Raw genomic sequence first — 18,226 nt, forward strand, 5'->3', positions numbered from 1 at the left:
TCTATTTTACTTATGTTTACATTGCCATATTGACTAAGTCTTCTCTGTAATAGTTCATCACCTTTATAAGATAAGGTAGGCTATTATTCTGTCAGTATAATATCAATGTAAAAGTTAAAAGTTCATGATACTTTTTAGATTACTTGATGATCCAAGCACACTTTAATTGCTTTCTTTTAGATGAAAGTAACTGTAAAGTAATTCCCCAGGAAGAGATCATATTTGGGTTCTTAAATCTATATATATATCTTTGTCTATATTTCTTTATCTACATATTCAGGTAGTCTCAATACCCACTTCTCCCCACCCTCTAACTAGAAAACCAATTTTCTATGTTTACTTCCTTTTCTCAACCTCCCCTTTCTTCTCTGCTCAAAAAGAGCAAGACAAAATTTTGTCCTTTACAAAAATAAGGGGAAAGTAGATTTAGAATTTTCTTTTGGGAAAAGAGAAAGAACTGGAAGGTAAAGATGGTAACCACAACCTAATAACTTTGTTTTGATTTTTTTTAAGATGGGAATAAAGGCGTTAATAATATATATTATTTTATCTTGTTGATGTTTTATAACTATAAGAACAGTTTAAGCTATGGTCTGGAATTTACATTTTGAAGAATCCAGACTTTTCATTTAGAACACCCAAACAAAATTTTATAGTTTTAACTTTACTAATTTTTCAGAAATCTCCCAATTTTTGAGCAAGTTAGAAAGATAGCAGATTTGTAGAAAAAAGAAGAAAAGGAAGAAAAAAGTCCATTCCTTTTTTTTTTTTTGCCACACCATGCAGCTTGTGGGATCTTAGTTCCCCGACCAGGAATGGAGCCCGTGCGGACTGCAGCGGAAGCGTGGAGTCCTAACCACTGGACCGCCAGGGAATTACCAAGAAGTCCATTCCTAAATAAATCTTTCTTAACAGTTGAGAACACGATTTCTAAGATTTAAACTGACTTAAAACTTAATAATAAGGTTTTTCTGTATCAAACAAGCAGGATTTGTAGACCTTTTATGGTTATCATTCATTTGTTAATTCTACTTATTAAACATTATTTATGATCAGTAACATACTCAAACAGGAATTAAGAAAAGGAAGAGTCAAAAGTGGAAATGAGATTTCTCTCGTGTAACCAGGTGGACAGATAGCTCAGACAAATTTGTGTGGTGGGCACAGGGCAAGGGGAAGGAATAAGCATAGTGATATTATGAGTTTGGTTTTGTTTATGCTACATTTTAAAGAAGCTGTGGGGGAAAAATGTAACCATAAGCACTTAAAAATGTGGGACAGAATCTAGGAAAGAAGAATTTACGGGGGTTAGATTTGTGAATGATAAGTGATAACTGAATTAGCAAAATAGAAATAAAATAGAAATAGATTTTCTAGGAGGGGATTTCCTAGAAATAAATTTTTTAGGAGGAGAATAAATAACGGAGCAAACTAACCCGAAGGAACAACAGTGAAGAAGTTCCTGGAGAACCACAAGAGTGTATTTGTTGCTGAAGCCAAGGGAGGAGGAAGAATTCTTGGTACTTATATTATTGGGAGCTGAAATATCTTTGTTTTGTTTTGGCTGTGCCCCGCGGCATGTGGGATCTTAGTTCCCCAACCAGGGATTGAACCCGCGCCCCCTGCATTGGAAGTGCAGAGTCTTAACCTCTGGACCGCCAGGGAAGTCCCAGAAATATCTTTGTTTTCAATTTACATATCTTTGTTTTAAAATTTCTTAGAGATTTTGTGATTCTCAAAAGTCCTCAGCATTTCATGAGAATTTATCAAGAATTCTAGGTACTTCAATAGCATTTTTGTAAATAATAAATAATACCCTGACAAAATAGAACCTATCTAGCTGAAAGACATTAGGCAATTCGTGGTTGATAGTGATAGAGACATCCCTGGAAATTGGAGTATGGTTATGAAGAATTAGAAGACACTTTATCCTTCGATTGGTATTTTGAGTATTGGACTGAAATATTCCCATATTGTGAAGGTGACCTCCTAAATAGCATTCAATTTATGAATTATAAATATTTGTATAGGAAATATTTTAAAATTTTCTTATCATTATGGTAGTGAAAAACAATTTGCTTTTTTTTTTTTTTTTTTGCAGTAAACATTGCAATTATGAGAACGTTTATTTTCTTCAGCTACATCCAGCTAAGGGTTTTAAACTGGATCAGTGAAACCTAGGAAAGAGTTATTTTATGTGCCCTGTTAATTGGCATAGGGTCCAGATCATTGTGTTTTTGTGTCTATGTAATAACTTAATTATTTTTTAATTTTCAGAACCTAATCCACCAATTGATCAAGTTATACAGAAACCAGGAGTTGTGCAGAGATTTGTGAAATTTCTTGAAAGAAACGAAAATTGTACATTACAAGTGAGTTCTGTAATTTACTTTCTTAATCTTTTTCCAGAAATGACATAGGATTAATGTGTCTAGTGAAAGCAGCTTCTACAGTACTGAGTATATTGTAAGCATTCAGTAAATACTTGGCAATTAAAGGTGGTGCTACCTGTCTTGCCTTGGTCAAGGTTGCAATGCTAATTTTTTCTAGGAACTGTTATTTAATTAAACAATTTTGGGAAAAATATATAAAATCATTCCTAATGTTAAGAAAAATTTTGTAGTTGTCAACCTTTAATAACTTTTGTTTTAGAAAACCATAAATCAAAATGTTAATTTAATGGTTAAATTTTTTTTGGCTCTTAGCTAACTAAAGTTGTAACTTTTTAGTATAAACTCTTGTACCTCTTAAAACATTTTTATCTGATTGATTAGTTCCTTTTTTGAAAAAAGAACGAATCAGTATAATCTACTTAAAATGTGACCAACGTTAAGTTTGTCCTAAAGAGCATTGCTTCTCAGTTATACTCTAGTGAAAATTTTAAGATGTCTTCCAAATAATTGGCTACTAATAGTAAATTACTGAAGTTTGCAGGTATTTTACTGTTTAAGATTGTTCTTCCTGACTTTCATTGCTGTAAATATTCTTAAGTAAGTGTACAGGGTGGAATTATATCTATTAGGAATTGCACAAGACCTACACCTAATTTCTCAATGCTCTTGTTGGTCATGGAGGACTGTTACTAATATTTGAGTAATAGTTGTTGAAATTACAACTTAGAATTGTGTTCCACTTATCTGAGTAATTTGGGAAAGGTCCTCACATCTAGGTGTAAGCAAAGGAATGTGTTGAACCTGTGACTATTAACCATCATGAGCTTTATGCTGAAAAATTGTTGAGAATGTTTACAACAAGGGTGTCTGAGGAAAAGACCCTTTTATCCATAGTATAGTCTTATTGTCAATTAGTGTTCAGAGTCTTTAGGTGATAGTGCTGAAAGGACGGGAGATCATGATCTAGTCCATTTGCCTTATTCATAAGCTCTGAGTCCAGACTAAAACCTAAACCTCCTGATAACAAGTTTTTTATTTGGCTCTTTAATTCTAAGTGATTGAAAGAAGAAATGAGTGAATATGAATGAATAAAATTGAGTGTTAGTTTAAGCAATACATTGTATAAGGCATTGTAGTTAAAAAATTGAGTAAGATATTGTCCCTCTCTGCAAAAATTCTTCACTCTGTTGGGGGAGACAAACACACAAACAGATCTGTGATACCATAGTACAGTTAGTGCTAGCAAAACAATATACAGAGTGCTCTGGGAGCACAGAGAACATGGCAACTTATCTGGGGTGTTTTTGGTTTAGTAGTGTTGCATGGCTAGTCTTGAGGGTGAATGAGAGTTTAACAGGCTGCAAAAAGGAAAATTAATTTCAGGTTGTGAGAATAACATGTGCAGAGAGCATGCAGTATTCAAGAAGAATATTGGTGATTTGAGTGTTTATTAATCATTATACTTGAAACCTAATGAAATTCAGCAGTATGCTCTTGGGGCAGCTATATGCTGTGCCATATTATCCAAGTTCATGTGAAATATGCTAGTTCGAAACATTGATCTAATAGAGAGGCCTCAAACTGGGGGCCTACATGCCAGATTGGCCCACAAACAAATTTTCTTTGGCCTGCACATGTTTTAAAAGATATCTGCTAATAATGAACTCTTTGACCTTGAACAAATCACCTAAATGTCTGGACTTATAATTTTCTTATTTCTTAAGTGAGGAGGTTAGGACTAGATGATGCCTAGGGAAACAAAAATACCTTTTATGATTCTAAGTTCCATAGGTATACTATTACTCTATTAAGTAGTGTCTCATTTATTTTTGCACTGCTTGCTTTAGAATACCTGGCTCCCTAATTGTAAACATAAGGAGTTTTATGAATTATAAATTCAAATGTGTTCATTTATTGCTCATGATTTGTAAATTTTATTATATTCTTCTCAGTTCTTATTTTTCCAGATTGAAGAGTCCTTTTTTTAAAATAAAGCATTCTTACCTATCAAATCTGATTTCACATTAAATCTTATTAATCGTAAGTCAGTCTTTCTCTCCGACTTGTTCAGCTAAGTCTTTACTCCCTCTCTTCTTCCTTTCTTCCCCTTTCTGACATTTTTTGGGTGCTTTCATTTATTCTACTTTTATTTTTCCTTAGTTTGAAGCTGCATGGGCATTAACTAATATAGCATCTGGAACTTTTCTACATACCAAAGTAGTGATTGAAACTGGGGCTGTTCCAATTTTTATCAAACTTCTTAATTCAGAGCATGAAGATGTTCAAGAACAGGTAAGTTTCTAATTTGACCTATTATATCTACTAGATTTTAACTTTCTCTTGAAAGTACCATTTGCGATTATGGTTTGAAATTCAGTTTTACCAAGTTGCCTGTGTTTTACATTTATTAGAATACAATAATTTCTATTTACTGTCAAATTAGAAGGAAGGAAGAATGAACTGTCTTAGGCATAATCCTGGGTTATGTAAACATGGGATCTCAGCTATTGGGAATTACTATTCCCATTTATAAAAGAGCATACTGAGCGAGACCCAGAAAAGTTAGTAATCTACCCGAAGTCACAGTGAATGGCTGAACCAGGTTTTAAACCTGGGCCAGTCTGATTCCTTGTTCTTTGCATGTATGTAGATTATTTCATTGTTTCTTTTTAATATATCACATTATTTTGAATGAACCATTTTAGATTAAACTTTCTCATAGTTGTTGTAACAGGGAAAATTTAATCACATATAATTTGTTCCATCCAGAGAAAGTCAAATGTTTTTATATTTTCGTTTTGGATCATTTTCATGCAAATTGATCTGTAGATCTCTCTACCATTCCATCTGTTTGTTTATATTTATATTTTTATGTGTATATTTTTTTCCCACTTAACACTAGTATTGAGAGCCTTTGCATACAGCATTAATTATTCTTCCAAGAAAATTTTACTGATTGCTCATTATCCATTCAGGTAGGTACCATAATTTATCTGTTCCTCAATAGTAGTACATTTGAGTTATTTCTAGCTTATTAGTGTTAATAATATTGTGATGAACATCATTGTATATCGGTCTTGATATTAATATGACTTGACATATATGTGTACCTTGATTATTTCATTAGGGAAAAATGACTTTACTCAGTCAAAGAACAAATTTTAAAGTTCTTATTACATATTTCAAAGTAGACTTCCAAAAATGTTAACAAATTTATATCCCCACCAACAAAATACTTCACAGGTTGCAAAATGTCATCACTTGAAAAAATTTTTCTTAAAAAAATAGGCAATAAGCGTAGGTCTAGAGTAGATGTTAAAAATATTAACGCATATTTTAGATGTTAAAATAAAATTTTCCCAATTGAAAAAGTAACTTAATGTCTACTTTTATACTTATATGAAAAGCTTGAAATGAGAACATAATGATCATTTGCATCTGTGTAATTTCTCATCTAATTGAAATTTAATATTTGAATAATCTTTTACTACCATTTATTTAAGCTGGACTAACTCTAAACTTATTTTCAAGCATCAATTCAAGCCAATTCTCACATTAGCTTTACCTTCTTTTCCTATGCTTTGTCTGTCCTTCCTTTTTTCTTTTACAAGTCAGTCCCTTCCCAGTGAGTGGATTCCTTGGCATAGGAGCAAACCTCTAGCATAGGTAATTGGAAGATTCACTAAATGTAGATATACAGTTGACCCTTGAACAACAACAGGTTTGAACTGTGCGGTTCACTTACACATGGATTTTTTGTAATAAATACATACTACAGTACTATGCAGTCTGAGGTTGGTTGAATCTGCAAATGCAGGACCTTGGATAAGGAGGGCCAACTGCAAAGTTATACATGGATTCTCGACTGTGCAGGGCTTGGTGCCCCTCACCCCCTCATTGTTCAAGGGTCAACTCTATTTTGTCTCTCCATGTAGATTCAGAGTAGACAAACTATCTCTTTGTTGAACAGAATAAACATTTCACTAGCATGTAAGAAAAAGTTTTTAAATGCCCTATGCTTCAATTTGACTAAAAATATTATTAAAGGTACTTTTAAAGTTTTCCTTTCTTGTTTCCTACTAGCATGTTTTGTTTTAACATCTTGAAAACTATCACTTTTTTCCTTCTACACTAAAATCTCATTCTTAAGAGAGAGTATCTTATTTAAGATATTGTCATAAAAGAATCTTTTTTTCTTATTTTTCTAAGGCTGTTTGGGCACTTGGTAATATTGCTGGTGACAATGCAGAATGCAGAGATTTTGTTTTGAATTGTGGAATACTTCCACCTCTTTTAGAGTAAGTACTTTAAGTTATCATGATTAAATACTACTTTGGGAAAAGCAGACTGTTTTGTATACTATATTACTACATACACAATTAAGTTCTTCAGTGATACTTTTAAATTTCGCTTATGTTTATCCAAGCCTGAAATAGCTTGAAAGTCCGTAAAACTAACAACAAAAATTTTCCAATTGTATCATATCTGTCTTTTATGTTCTCTTACGCCACACTTCACAGTGGTCCTTGCTTACTTGATGCTTACTCTGCTAATATAATTATTCTACAAAGCAAGGATAAGTAGTAGTTTTTAATACAATAAAAGTTGCTAAAGCAGGGAGTATTTAATACATGAACAGATGATGTATTGAGGGTGTCAGGTTTTCATATTTGATTTTGAAATGTTCAGAGAACAAAGAGTTTTCTTTCAGAATTAGAATTTTACTTAAAATGACTTAGCTAGTGGTTTCTTTTTCAAATACCTTATACTTTTTTTAAAAAAGAAATTACCCTATAATGTAAGGTTCTTTACAGAAATGACATAAAATTATTTGAAAGATAGGTTTCTTTATCTATGTTGGTTATCATTTACTAAGAGGATTTTTATTTAGGCTAAATGCCAGTGATAAATAGTGAAAAAGGAAAAACTAATTGAAAGGGAAAATTTTACTCTTATCATTTCTAGCCCATTCTCCGTCCTTTCCAAGCTGAGAAATTGGATAGGAAGAATAAATTTTTAGATATGATTTTGTAAAAAAATATTTTATTATTTTAGAGAGCGTAACTTTCCATGGACAAAATGGATTTCTCAGCATCATTTCACTCAACTAACATTGAGTACCTACTATGTGGAGGCCACTGAACCACTTGTGATTTCATTTACTTTGGGCTTATCCAGAGTTAAGCTTTATGGTATTTGAGAATTTAGCTGAGCCATGAAGGAAAACACTGATTCAGGGTTCAATATCAGAGTTATTTTGAAGTTCATACTATTAAAAACATCTCTTAAATTTTCAATTTGAGACTTTTTTGGCCTGATTATATGGTTTGTAGATTAACTGTGAGCACTTTCTCTTTTCACTTTTGCTCTCTGTCTCTAGGTCATTTTATTATTTGTTAATATCTCAAGTTGGTAATGGTTTATGAAACAGTAAGTAAGTGTTTATTAGTTCTAATCCCTTTAAATGTTCTAAGGAGCTTTTAATTATGACTAAAGAAACCAAACTAAAAAAAACTAATGACAAACAATTAGTACCCAGCTATGTAGTCCTGGTTATAAACATAATAAATTTCAGAAAAAGAGTAGGTTTAGAAAGTTTCAAAGGTTCATTAAAAAATTGAGAAAGGTCATAAAAAGGAAGTAATGTCAAGTTAGCTGCCAGATATTCTCACTGTAGTTGGTCAAAAGGAAAAATGGTATTAACTTAAAAAAGATAATGGATAATCTGTAGTTCACACTAAAATTCACATTTAGCTAATGCTTAAGTATACATAAAATTTCTATTAATATAATATGGTTTTATCAATTCTGCCTTGGGGAGTTTCAATTTGTTTTATTCTCAGTAAATATAAGCCTTTTGCGTCTATGGACTTTCTATACTGATATAGCTTTGTTGTTTTAATTTAATTCAACTTTAATTTATAATACAGCAAATCTGGACAAGAAAAGATTTGCAATTTCTCCTAATAATCCCATTAATACAAGTGAAGAAAAATAGTATACATCACAGCTTGGCCAACTACAGTCTTCAGGCCAAATTTGGCCTGTCCCCTGTTTTTGAAAATTAAATTTTATTGGAACACAGCCACATCAGTTTGCTTACTTAATGTCTATAGTTGCTTTCATGCTACATCAGCAGAGTTCATAGTTGCAACAGAGAAAGGCCTGTGAAGCCAAAAGTATTTACTGAAAAAGGTTGTCAACCCCTGATATAGAAAATCAGTGTAACTAATTTATTTCTAAATGAGTTATGGTTTTAGGAGGCTTCAAAGACTGTTTATAGGAAAACCTTTAGAACATATTTTTTGTGTGTGTGATAAAATGTACACAGTATAAAATTTGCCATTTTAAAGTATACAATTTACTGCCAGTAAGTACATTCATAGTGTTTTGCAATCATAACCACTATCTAGTTCTAGAACTTTTTATCACCCCAGACAAAACCCCAATACCCATTAAGCAGTCACATCCCCTTCTTCCAGTGCCTCAGTCCTTGGAAACCACTAATCTTCTTTCTGTCTTTATGTATTTACCTATTCTGGATATTTCATATAAATGAAATCATTATAGTGTGTGACCTTTTGTGTCTGGCTTCTTTCACTTACCATATGGTTTTCAGGGTTCATTCATATGGTAGCATGTATCAATACTTTGTTCTTCTTATAGCTAAATAATATTCCATTGTATGGATGTACCACATTTTGTGGTACATTCGTCAGTTGATGGTCATTTCGATTATTCCCACCTTTTGACTACTGTGAATAGTACTCCTATGAATGTTCGTGTACAAGTTTTTGTTTGAACACCAGTTTTCAATTCTTTTTACGTATTACCTACCGGTGGAATTTCTGGGTAATGTAGTAACGCTATCTTTAACTTTTTAGGAACCACCAAACTTTTTCACAGTAGCTGCACCATTCTACATTTCCACCAGCAGTGTGTGAGGGTTCCAGTTTCTCCACTTTGTCACCAACATTTGTCTGTTATTTTGATTTAAGCCATCCTAGTGGATGTGAGGTGGTATCTCATTTTGCTTTGATTTGCATTTCCTAATGACACTGAACATCTTTTCATACATTTGTTGGCTATTTGTGTATCTTCTTTGGAGAAATATCTAACTCCTTTGCATATTTTTACATTCAGTTATTTGTCTTTTTGTTGTTGAGTTATAAGAATTCTTCATATATTCTGGATAGATTCTTGTCAGGTATATGATTTTAAAATATTTTTTGCATTCTCTGGGTTGCCTTTTCACTCTTGATAATTTCCTTGATTCACAGAGTTTTTAATTTTGATGAAGTCCAATTTATCTATATTTTTCGTTTGTTGCTTATATTTTTGGTGTCATTTGTAAGAAACCATTGCCAAATCTAGGGTCATGAAACCCTTTTGTTTTCTTCTAATAAGAGTTTTATAGTTTTATCTCTTATATTTGTATTTTTGATCCATCTAGAGCTATTTTTTTTATATGACATGAGGTATATGTGGACATCCACTTGTTCCAGCATGATTGGTTGAAGAGACTGTTCTTTCCTCATTGAATGGTCTTGACACCCTTGGTGAATATGAGTTGACCATCCATGTGTGAGTTTATTTCTGGATTCTTACATTCTGTTCCATTGATTTGTACGTCTGTCCTTATGCCAGTAACTGTTTTGATTACTGTAGCTTTTATGGTAAGTTTTGAAATCAGGAGGTGTGAGTCCTTCAGTTTACCTTCAAATTTTTTTCCATGTTGTTTTAGCTGTTCAAGGTTCCTTGTAATTCCATGCAGATTTGATGCCTCACTTTTCCATTTCTAAAAAATACCATTGGCATTTTGATAGCGATTGCATTGAAGCTGTATATCACATCACTTTGTGGAGTATTTCTGTTGTAACAAAATCAAGTCTTCCATCTGTGAACATGCGATATCTTTTAATATAATTAAGTATTCATTAATTTCTTCAACAGTATTTCATAGTTTTTACTTTACAGGTCTTGGTTAAATTTCATCTTTAAGTATTTTATTCTCCTTGATGCAATTTTAGATGCAGTTATTTCTTGGATTTTTTGACTTGTTCAGTACCCAATGTATGGAAATACAGTTGATTTTTGTGTGTTGATCTTGTATCCTGCACCATTGTTGAATTCATTTATTAGCACTATTAGTTTTTTTTGTGGATTTTTTTGGATTTCTATATATAAGGTCATGTCACCTGTGAATAGTGATAGTTCTTCCATTCCAATTTGGATACCTTTTATTTCTTTTTATTGCCTGATTGCTATGGCTAGAGCTTCCAGTACAGCGTTGCCTAAAAGTGGCAAAAGCAGGTATCTTTGTCTTGTTTTTTATCACTCTTTCACCATTGAGAATGATGTTAGCTGTGGGTTTTTCATAAATATCCTTTATCATATTGAGGTGGTTTCCTTATATTCCTAGGTTGTTGAATGTTTTTATCATGAAAAGGTGTTGGGATCTGTTAAACGCTTTTTCTGTGTCAATTGACACCATCACATGTTTTTTTCCTTCATGCTATTACTGTGGTGTATTATATTGTTTGCTATTGTTCATTGGATCATCTTTGCATTCCTGGGATAAATCCCATTAGTTCATAGTGTATAATCCTTCTAATATGTTGCTGGATTCAGTTTCCTAGAATTGTGTTGAAGATTTTTCGTATCTACTAGGAATATACATACATACTTGTGATGTCTTTGGCTTTGATATCAGGGTAATGCTGGCCTCATAAAACAAGGTAGGGCACAGCTGGAACTCGCAGCTTGGGGTCTCTTTCCTCCGCCATCACAGAACTGCCCCGGAGCCCGAGGGGAGGGCGGCCTCACTGAGGCTGCCGGATCTGGAGGGGCCCCAGCGGCCAAAGCTGCGACAGTTGTGGGGATGGCGGGCCGGGGAAAGATGGCGGAAGAGTAACACGCGGAGATCACCTTCCTCTCCACAGATACATCAGAAATACATCTACACGTGGAACAGCTCCTACAGAACACCTACTGAACGCTGGCAGAAGACCTCAGACCTCCCAAAAGGCAAGAAACTCCCCACGTACCTGAGTACGGCAAAAGAAAAAAGAATAAACAGAGGCAAAAGAATAGGGACGGGACCTGCACCAGTGGGAGGGAGCCGTGAAGGAGGAAAAGTTTCCACACACTAGAAGTCCCTTCGTGGGCGGAGACTGTGGGTGGCAGAGGGGGGAAGCTTCAGAGCCGTGGAGGAGAGCACAGCCACGGGGGTGCAGAGGACAAAGTGGAGAGATTTCCGCACAGAGGATCGGTGCCAACCAGCACTCACCAGCCCGAGAGGCTTGCCTTCTCACCCACTGGGACAGGCGGGGCTGTGAGCTGAGGCTCGGGCTTCGGTCGGAGCACAGGCAGAGGACTGGTGGTGTGAACACAGCCTGAAGGGGTTAGTGCACCACGGCTAGCCGGGAGGGAGTCCGGGAAAAAGTCCGGACCTGCCAAAGAGGCAAGAGACTTTCTTCCCTCTTTGTTTCCTGGTGCGCGAGGAGAGGGGATTAAGAGCACTGCTTGAAGGAGCTCCAGAGATGGGTGCAAGCCGCGGCTAACAGCGTGGACCCCAGAGATGGGTATGAGATGCTAAGGGGGCTGCTGCCGCCACCAAGAAGCCTGTGTGCGAGCACAGGTCACTCTCCACACCTCCCTTCCGGGGAGCCTGTGCAGCCCACCACTGCCAGGGTCCCGGGATCCAGGGACAACTTCCCCAGGAGAACACACAGCACGCCTCAGGCTGGTGCAACGTCACACTGGCCTCTGCCAACACAGGCTCGCCCTGCACTCCGTACCCCTCCCTCCCCCTGCCTGAGTGAGCCGGAGCCACTGAATCAGCGGCTCCTTTAACCCCGTTCTGTATGAACGAAGAACAGACGCCCTCTGGCGACATACACGCAGAGGTGGGGCTAAATCCAAGGCTGAACCCCGGGAGCTGTGCAAACAAAGAAGAGAAAGGGAAATCTCTCCCAGCAGCCTCAGGAGCAGCGGATTAAATACCCACAATCAACTTGATGTACCCTGCATCTGTGGAATACAAGAATAGACAATGTATCATCACAAATTGAGGAGGTGGACTTTGAGAGCAAGATTTATGATTTTTTCCCCTTTTCCTCTTTTTGTGAGTGTGTATGTGTATGCTTCTGTGTGAGATTTTGTCTGTATAGCTTTGCTTTCACCATTTGTCCTAGGGTTCTATCCGTCAGTTTTTGTTTTTTTTTACTTAAAAAAATTTTTTTTCTTAATAATTATTTTTTTATTTTAATAACTTTATTTTACTTTACTTTATTTTCTTTTATCCTCTTTCTACTTTTTCTCCCTTTTATTCTGAGCCGTGTGGATGAAAGGCCCTTGGTGCTGCAGCCAGGAGTCAGTGCTGTGCCTCTGAGGTGGGGGAGCCAACTTCCGGACACTGGTCCACAAGAGACCTCCCAGCTCCACATAATATCAAATGGGGAAAATCTCCCAGAGATCACCATCTCAACACCAACAACCAGCTTCACTCAATGACCAGCAAGCTACAGTGCTGGACATCCTATGACAAACAACTAGCAAGACAGGAACACAACCCCACCCATGAGCAGAGAGGCTGCCTAAAATCATAATAAGTCCAAAGACACCCCAAAACACAACACCAGACGTGGACCTGCCCACCAGAAAGACAAGATCCAGCCTCATCCACCAGAACCCAGGCACTAGTCCCCTCCACCAGGAAGCCTACAGAACCCACTGAACCAACTTTAGCCACTGGGGACAGACACCAAAAACAACGGAAACTATGAACCTGCAGCCTGCAAAAAGGAGACCCCAAACACAGTAAGATAAGCAAAATGAGAACACAGGAAAACACACAGCAGGTGAAGGAGCAAGATAAAAACCCACCAAACCTAACAAATGAAGAGGAAATAGGCAGTCTACCTGAAAAAGAATTCAGAATAATGATAGTAAAGATGATCCAAAATCTTGGAAATAGAATAGAGAAAATGCAAGAAACATCTAACAAGAATCTAGAAGAACTAAAGATGAAATGGGCAACAATGAACAACACAATAAATGAAATTAAAAATACTCTAGATGGGATCAATAGCAGAATAACTGAGGCAGAAGAACGGATATTTTACCTGGAAGGTAAAATAGTGGAAATAACTACTGCAGAGCAGAATAAAGAAAAAAGAATGAAAAGAACTGAGGACAGTCTCAGAGACCTCTGGGACAACATTAAATGCACCAACATTCGAATTGTAGGGGTTCCAGAAGAAGAAGAGAAAAAGAAAGGGACTGAGAAAATATTTGAAGAGATTGTAGTCGAAAACTTCCCAAATATGGGAAAAGAAATAGTTAATCAAGTCCAGGAAGCACAGAGAGTCCCATACAGGATAAATCCAAGGAGAAACACACCAAGACACATATTAATCAAGCTGTCAAAAATTAAATACAAAGAAAACATATTAAAAGCAGCAAGGGAAAAACAAATAAAAATAATTCCCTTGAATCCCCATAAGGTTAACAGCTGATCTTTCAGCATAAACTCTGCAAGCCAGAAGGGACTGGCAGGGCATATTTAAAGTGATGAAGGAGAAAAACCTACAACCAAGATTACTCTACCCAGCAAGGAACTCATTCAGATTTGATGGAGAAATTAAAACCTTTACAGACAAGCAAAAGCAGAGACAGTTCAGCACCACCAAACCAGCTTTACAACAAATGCTAAAGGATCTTCTCTAGGCAAGAAACACAAGAGAAGGAAAAGACCTACAAAAGCAAACCCAAAACAATTAAGAAAATGGGAATAGGAACATACATATTGATAATTACCTTAAATGTAAATGGATTAAATGCTCCCACCAAAAGACACAGACTGGCTGAATGGATACAAAAACAAGACCTGTGTATATGCTGTCTACAAGAGTCCCACTTCAGACCTAGAGACATGTACAGACTGAAAGTGAGGGGATGGAAAAAGATATTCCATGCAAATGGAAACCAAAAGAAAGCTGGAGTAGCAATTCTCATATCAGACAAAATAGACTTTAAAATAAAGACTATTACAAAGAAGGACACTACATAATGATCAAGGGATCGACCCAAGAAAAAGAGATAACAATTGTAAATATTTATGCACCCAACATAGGAGCACCTCAATACATAAGGCAAATACTAACAGCCATAAAAGGGGAAATCGACAGTAACATATTCATAGTAGGGGACTTTAACACCCCACTTTCACCAATGGACAGATCATCCAAAATGAAAATAAATAAGGAAACACAAGCTTTAAATGATACATTAAACACAATGGACTTAATTGATATTTATAGGACATTCCATCCAAAAACAACAGAATACACATTTTTCTTAAGTGCTCATGGAACATTCTCCAGGATAGATCATATCTTGGGTCCCAAATCAAGCCTTGGTAAATTTAGGAAAATTGAAATTGTATCAAGTATCTTTTCTGACCACAACGTTATGAGACTAGATATAAATTATAGGAAAAGATCTGTAAAAAATACAAACACATGGAGGCTAAACATTACACTACTTAATAACAAAGTGATCACTTAAGAAATCAAAGAGGAAATCAAAAAATACCTAGAAGCAAATGACAATGGAGACACAATGACCCAAAACCTATGGGATGCAGCAAAAGAAGTTCTAAGAGGGAAGTTTATAGCAATACAATCCTACCTTAAGAAACAGGAAACATCTCGAATAAACAACCTAACCTTACACCTAAAGCAATTAGAGAAAGAAGAACAAAAAACCCCAAAGTTAGCAGAAGGAAAGAAATCATAAAAATCAGATCAGAAATAAATGAAAAAGAAATGAAGGAAATGATAGCAAAGATCAATAAAACTAAAAGCTGGTTCTTTGAGAAGATAAACAAAATTGATAAACCATTAGCCAGACTCATCAAGAAAAGAATGGAGAAGACTCAAATCAATAGAATTAGAAATGAAAAAGGAGAAGTAACAACTGACACTGCAGAAATACAAAAGATCATGAGAGATTACTACAAGCAACTCTATGCCAATAAAATGGACAACCTGGAAGAAATGGACAAATTCTTAGAAATGCACAACTTGCCAAGACTGAATAAGGAAGAAATAGAAAATATGAACCAACCAATCACAAGCACTGAAACTGAAACTGTGATTAAAAATCTTCCAACAAACAAAAGCGTAGGACCAGATGGCTTCACAGGCGAATTCTATCAAACATTTAGAGAAGAGCTAAGACTTATCCTTCTCAAACTCTTCCAAAATATAGCAGAGTGAGGAACACTCCCAAACTCATTCTACGAGGCCACCATCACCCTGATACCAAAACCAGACAAGGATGTCACATAGAAAGAAAACTACAGGCCAATATCACTGATGAACATAGATACAAAAATCCTCAACAAAATAGTAGCAAACAGAATCCAACAGCACATTAAAAGGATCATACACCATGATCAAGTGGGGTTTATTCCAGGAATGCAGAGATTCTTCAATATACACAAATCAATCAATGTGATACACCATATTAACAAATTGAAGGAGAAAAACCATATGGTCATCTCAATAGATGCAGAGAAAGCATTAAACAAAATTCAACACCCATTTATGATAAAAACCCTGCAGAAAGTAGGCATAGAGGGAACTTTCCTCAACATAATAAAGGCCATATATGACAAACCCACAGCCAACATCGTCCTCCAATTTCACAGTTTGTATGGAAACACAAAAGACCCCGAATAGGCAAAGCAATTTTGAGAAAGAAAAACGGAGCTGGAGGAATCAGGCTCCCAGACTTCAGACTATACTACAAAGCTACAGTAATCAAGATAGTATGGTACTGGCACAAAAACAGAAATATAGATCAATGGAACAGGATAGAAAGCCCAGAGATAAACCCACACACATATGGTCACCTCATCTTTGATAAAGGAGGCAGGAATGTACAGTGGAGAAAGGACAGCCTCTTCAATAAGTGGTGCTGGGAAAACTGGACAGCTACATGTAAAAGTATGAGATTAGATCACTCCCTAACACCATACACAAAAATAAGCTCTAAGTGGATTAAAGACCTAAATGTAAGGCCAGAAACTTTCAAACTTTTAGAGGAAAACATAGGCAGAACACTCTATGGCATAAGTCACAGCAAGATCCTTTTTGACCCACCTCCTAGAGAAATGGAAATAAAAACAAAAATAAACAAATGAGACCTAATGAAACTTCAAAGCTTTTGCACAGCAAAGGAAACCATAAACAAGACCAAAAGACAGCCCTCAGAATGGGAGAAAATATTTGCAAATGAAGCAAGTGCCAAAGATTAATCTCTCAAATTTACAAGCAGCTCATGCAGCTCAATAACAGAAAAACAAACAACCCAATCCAGAAATGGGCAGAAGACCTAAATAGACATTTCTCCAAAGAAGATATACAGACTGCCAACAAACGCATGAAAGAATGCTCAACATCATTAATCATTAGAGAAATGCAAATCAAAACTACAATGAGATATCATCTCCCACCGGTCAGAATGGCCATCATCAAAAAATCTAGAAACAATAAATGCTGGAGAGGGTGTGGAGAAAAGGGAACACTCTTGCACTGCTGGTGGGAATGTGAATTGGTACAGCCACTATGGAGAACAGTATGGAGGTTCCTTAAAAAACTACAAATAGAACTAGCATATGATCCAGCAATCCCACTACTGGGCATATACCCTGAGAAAACCATAATTCAAAAAGAGTCATGTACCAAAATGTTTATTGCATCTTTATTTACAATAACCAGGAGATGAAAACAACCTAAGTGTCCATCATCGGATGAATGGATAGATGATGTGGCACATATATACAATGGAATATTACTCACTCATAAAAAGAAACGAAACTGAGCTATTTGTAATGAGGTGGATGGACCTAGAGTCTGTCATACAGAGTGAAGTAAGTCAGAAAGAGGAAGACAAATACTGTATGCTAACACATATATATGGAATTTAAGGAAATAAATGTCATGAAGAACCTAGGGGTAAGACAGGAATAAAGACAGAGACCTACTAGCGAATGAACTTGAGGATATGGGGAGGGGAAGTGTAAGCTGTGACAAAGCGAGGGAGTGGCATGGACATATATACACTACCAAATGTAAAAGATAAGCTAGTGGGAAGCAGCTGCATAGCACAGGGAGATCAGCTTGGTGGTTTGTGACCACCTAGAGGGGTGGGATAGGGAGGGTGGGAGGGAGGGAGACGGAAGATGGAAGAGATATGGGAACATATATATATGTATAACTGATTCACTTTGTTATAAAGCAGAAACTAACACACCATTGTAAAGCAATTATACTCCAATAAAGATTTTTTTAAAAAAAAGGAATGTTCTCTTCTATTTCCTGGAAGAGTTTGAGAAGGATTTCTTTAATGTTTAGTAGAACTTACCAATGAAGCTGTCTTGTGCTGGACTTTTCTTTATTGGAAAGTTTTTGATTACTGGTTCAGTATCTTTTATTGTTATGTATCTATTTAGATTTTCTGTTTCATCTTGAGTCATGGTAGTTCATGTGTTTCTGAGAAATTGTTCATTTCTTCTAGGTTATCCAGTTTGTTGGCTTACAATTGTTCATAGTATTCTCTTATAATTATTTGTATTTCCGAAAGATAAGTAGTAATATCCCCACTTTCATTCCTAATTTAAGTCTTTTTTTCTTTGTCAGTCTAGGTAAAAGTTTGTTTATTTTGTTGATTTTTCTTTCAAAGAATCAACTTTTGATTTAGTTCATTTTCTCTAGTGTTTTTCTCTTCTCTATTTCATTTATTTCTGCTCTTTATTATTGCCT

The 18,226-nt window shown here is 35.7% G+C and overlaps 1 protein-coding gene across 1 annotated transcript in view; it reads left to right on the forward strand.

The window, feature by feature from the left end:
• KPNA5 (karyopherin subunit alpha 5) overlaps nt 1–18,226 on the forward strand; it is a 50,398-nt gene that overhangs the window by 9,360 nt on the left and 22,812 nt on the right. Inside the window, exons 5-7 of the mRNA XM_022555054.3 lie at nt 2,278–2,372; nt 4,554–4,685; nt 6,603–6,691. Of these exons, the coding sequence (XP_022410762.2) occupies nt 2,278–2,372; nt 4,554–4,685; nt 6,603–6,691 (316 nt within the window). The remainder of the gene's footprint in view (nt 1–2,277; nt 2,373–4,553; nt 4,686–6,602; nt 6,692–18,226) is intronic.

Source organism: Delphinapterus leucas, chromosome 12 (genome assembly GCF_059928025.1).
Source record: "Delphinapterus leucas isolate spDelLeu-1000000601 "Yukka" chromosome 12, BTC_Dleu_Yukka2, whole genome shotgun sequence".
Classification (NCBI taxonomy): domain Eukaryota; kingdom Metazoa; phylum Chordata; class Mammalia; order Artiodactyla; family Monodontidae; genus Delphinapterus; species Delphinapterus leucas.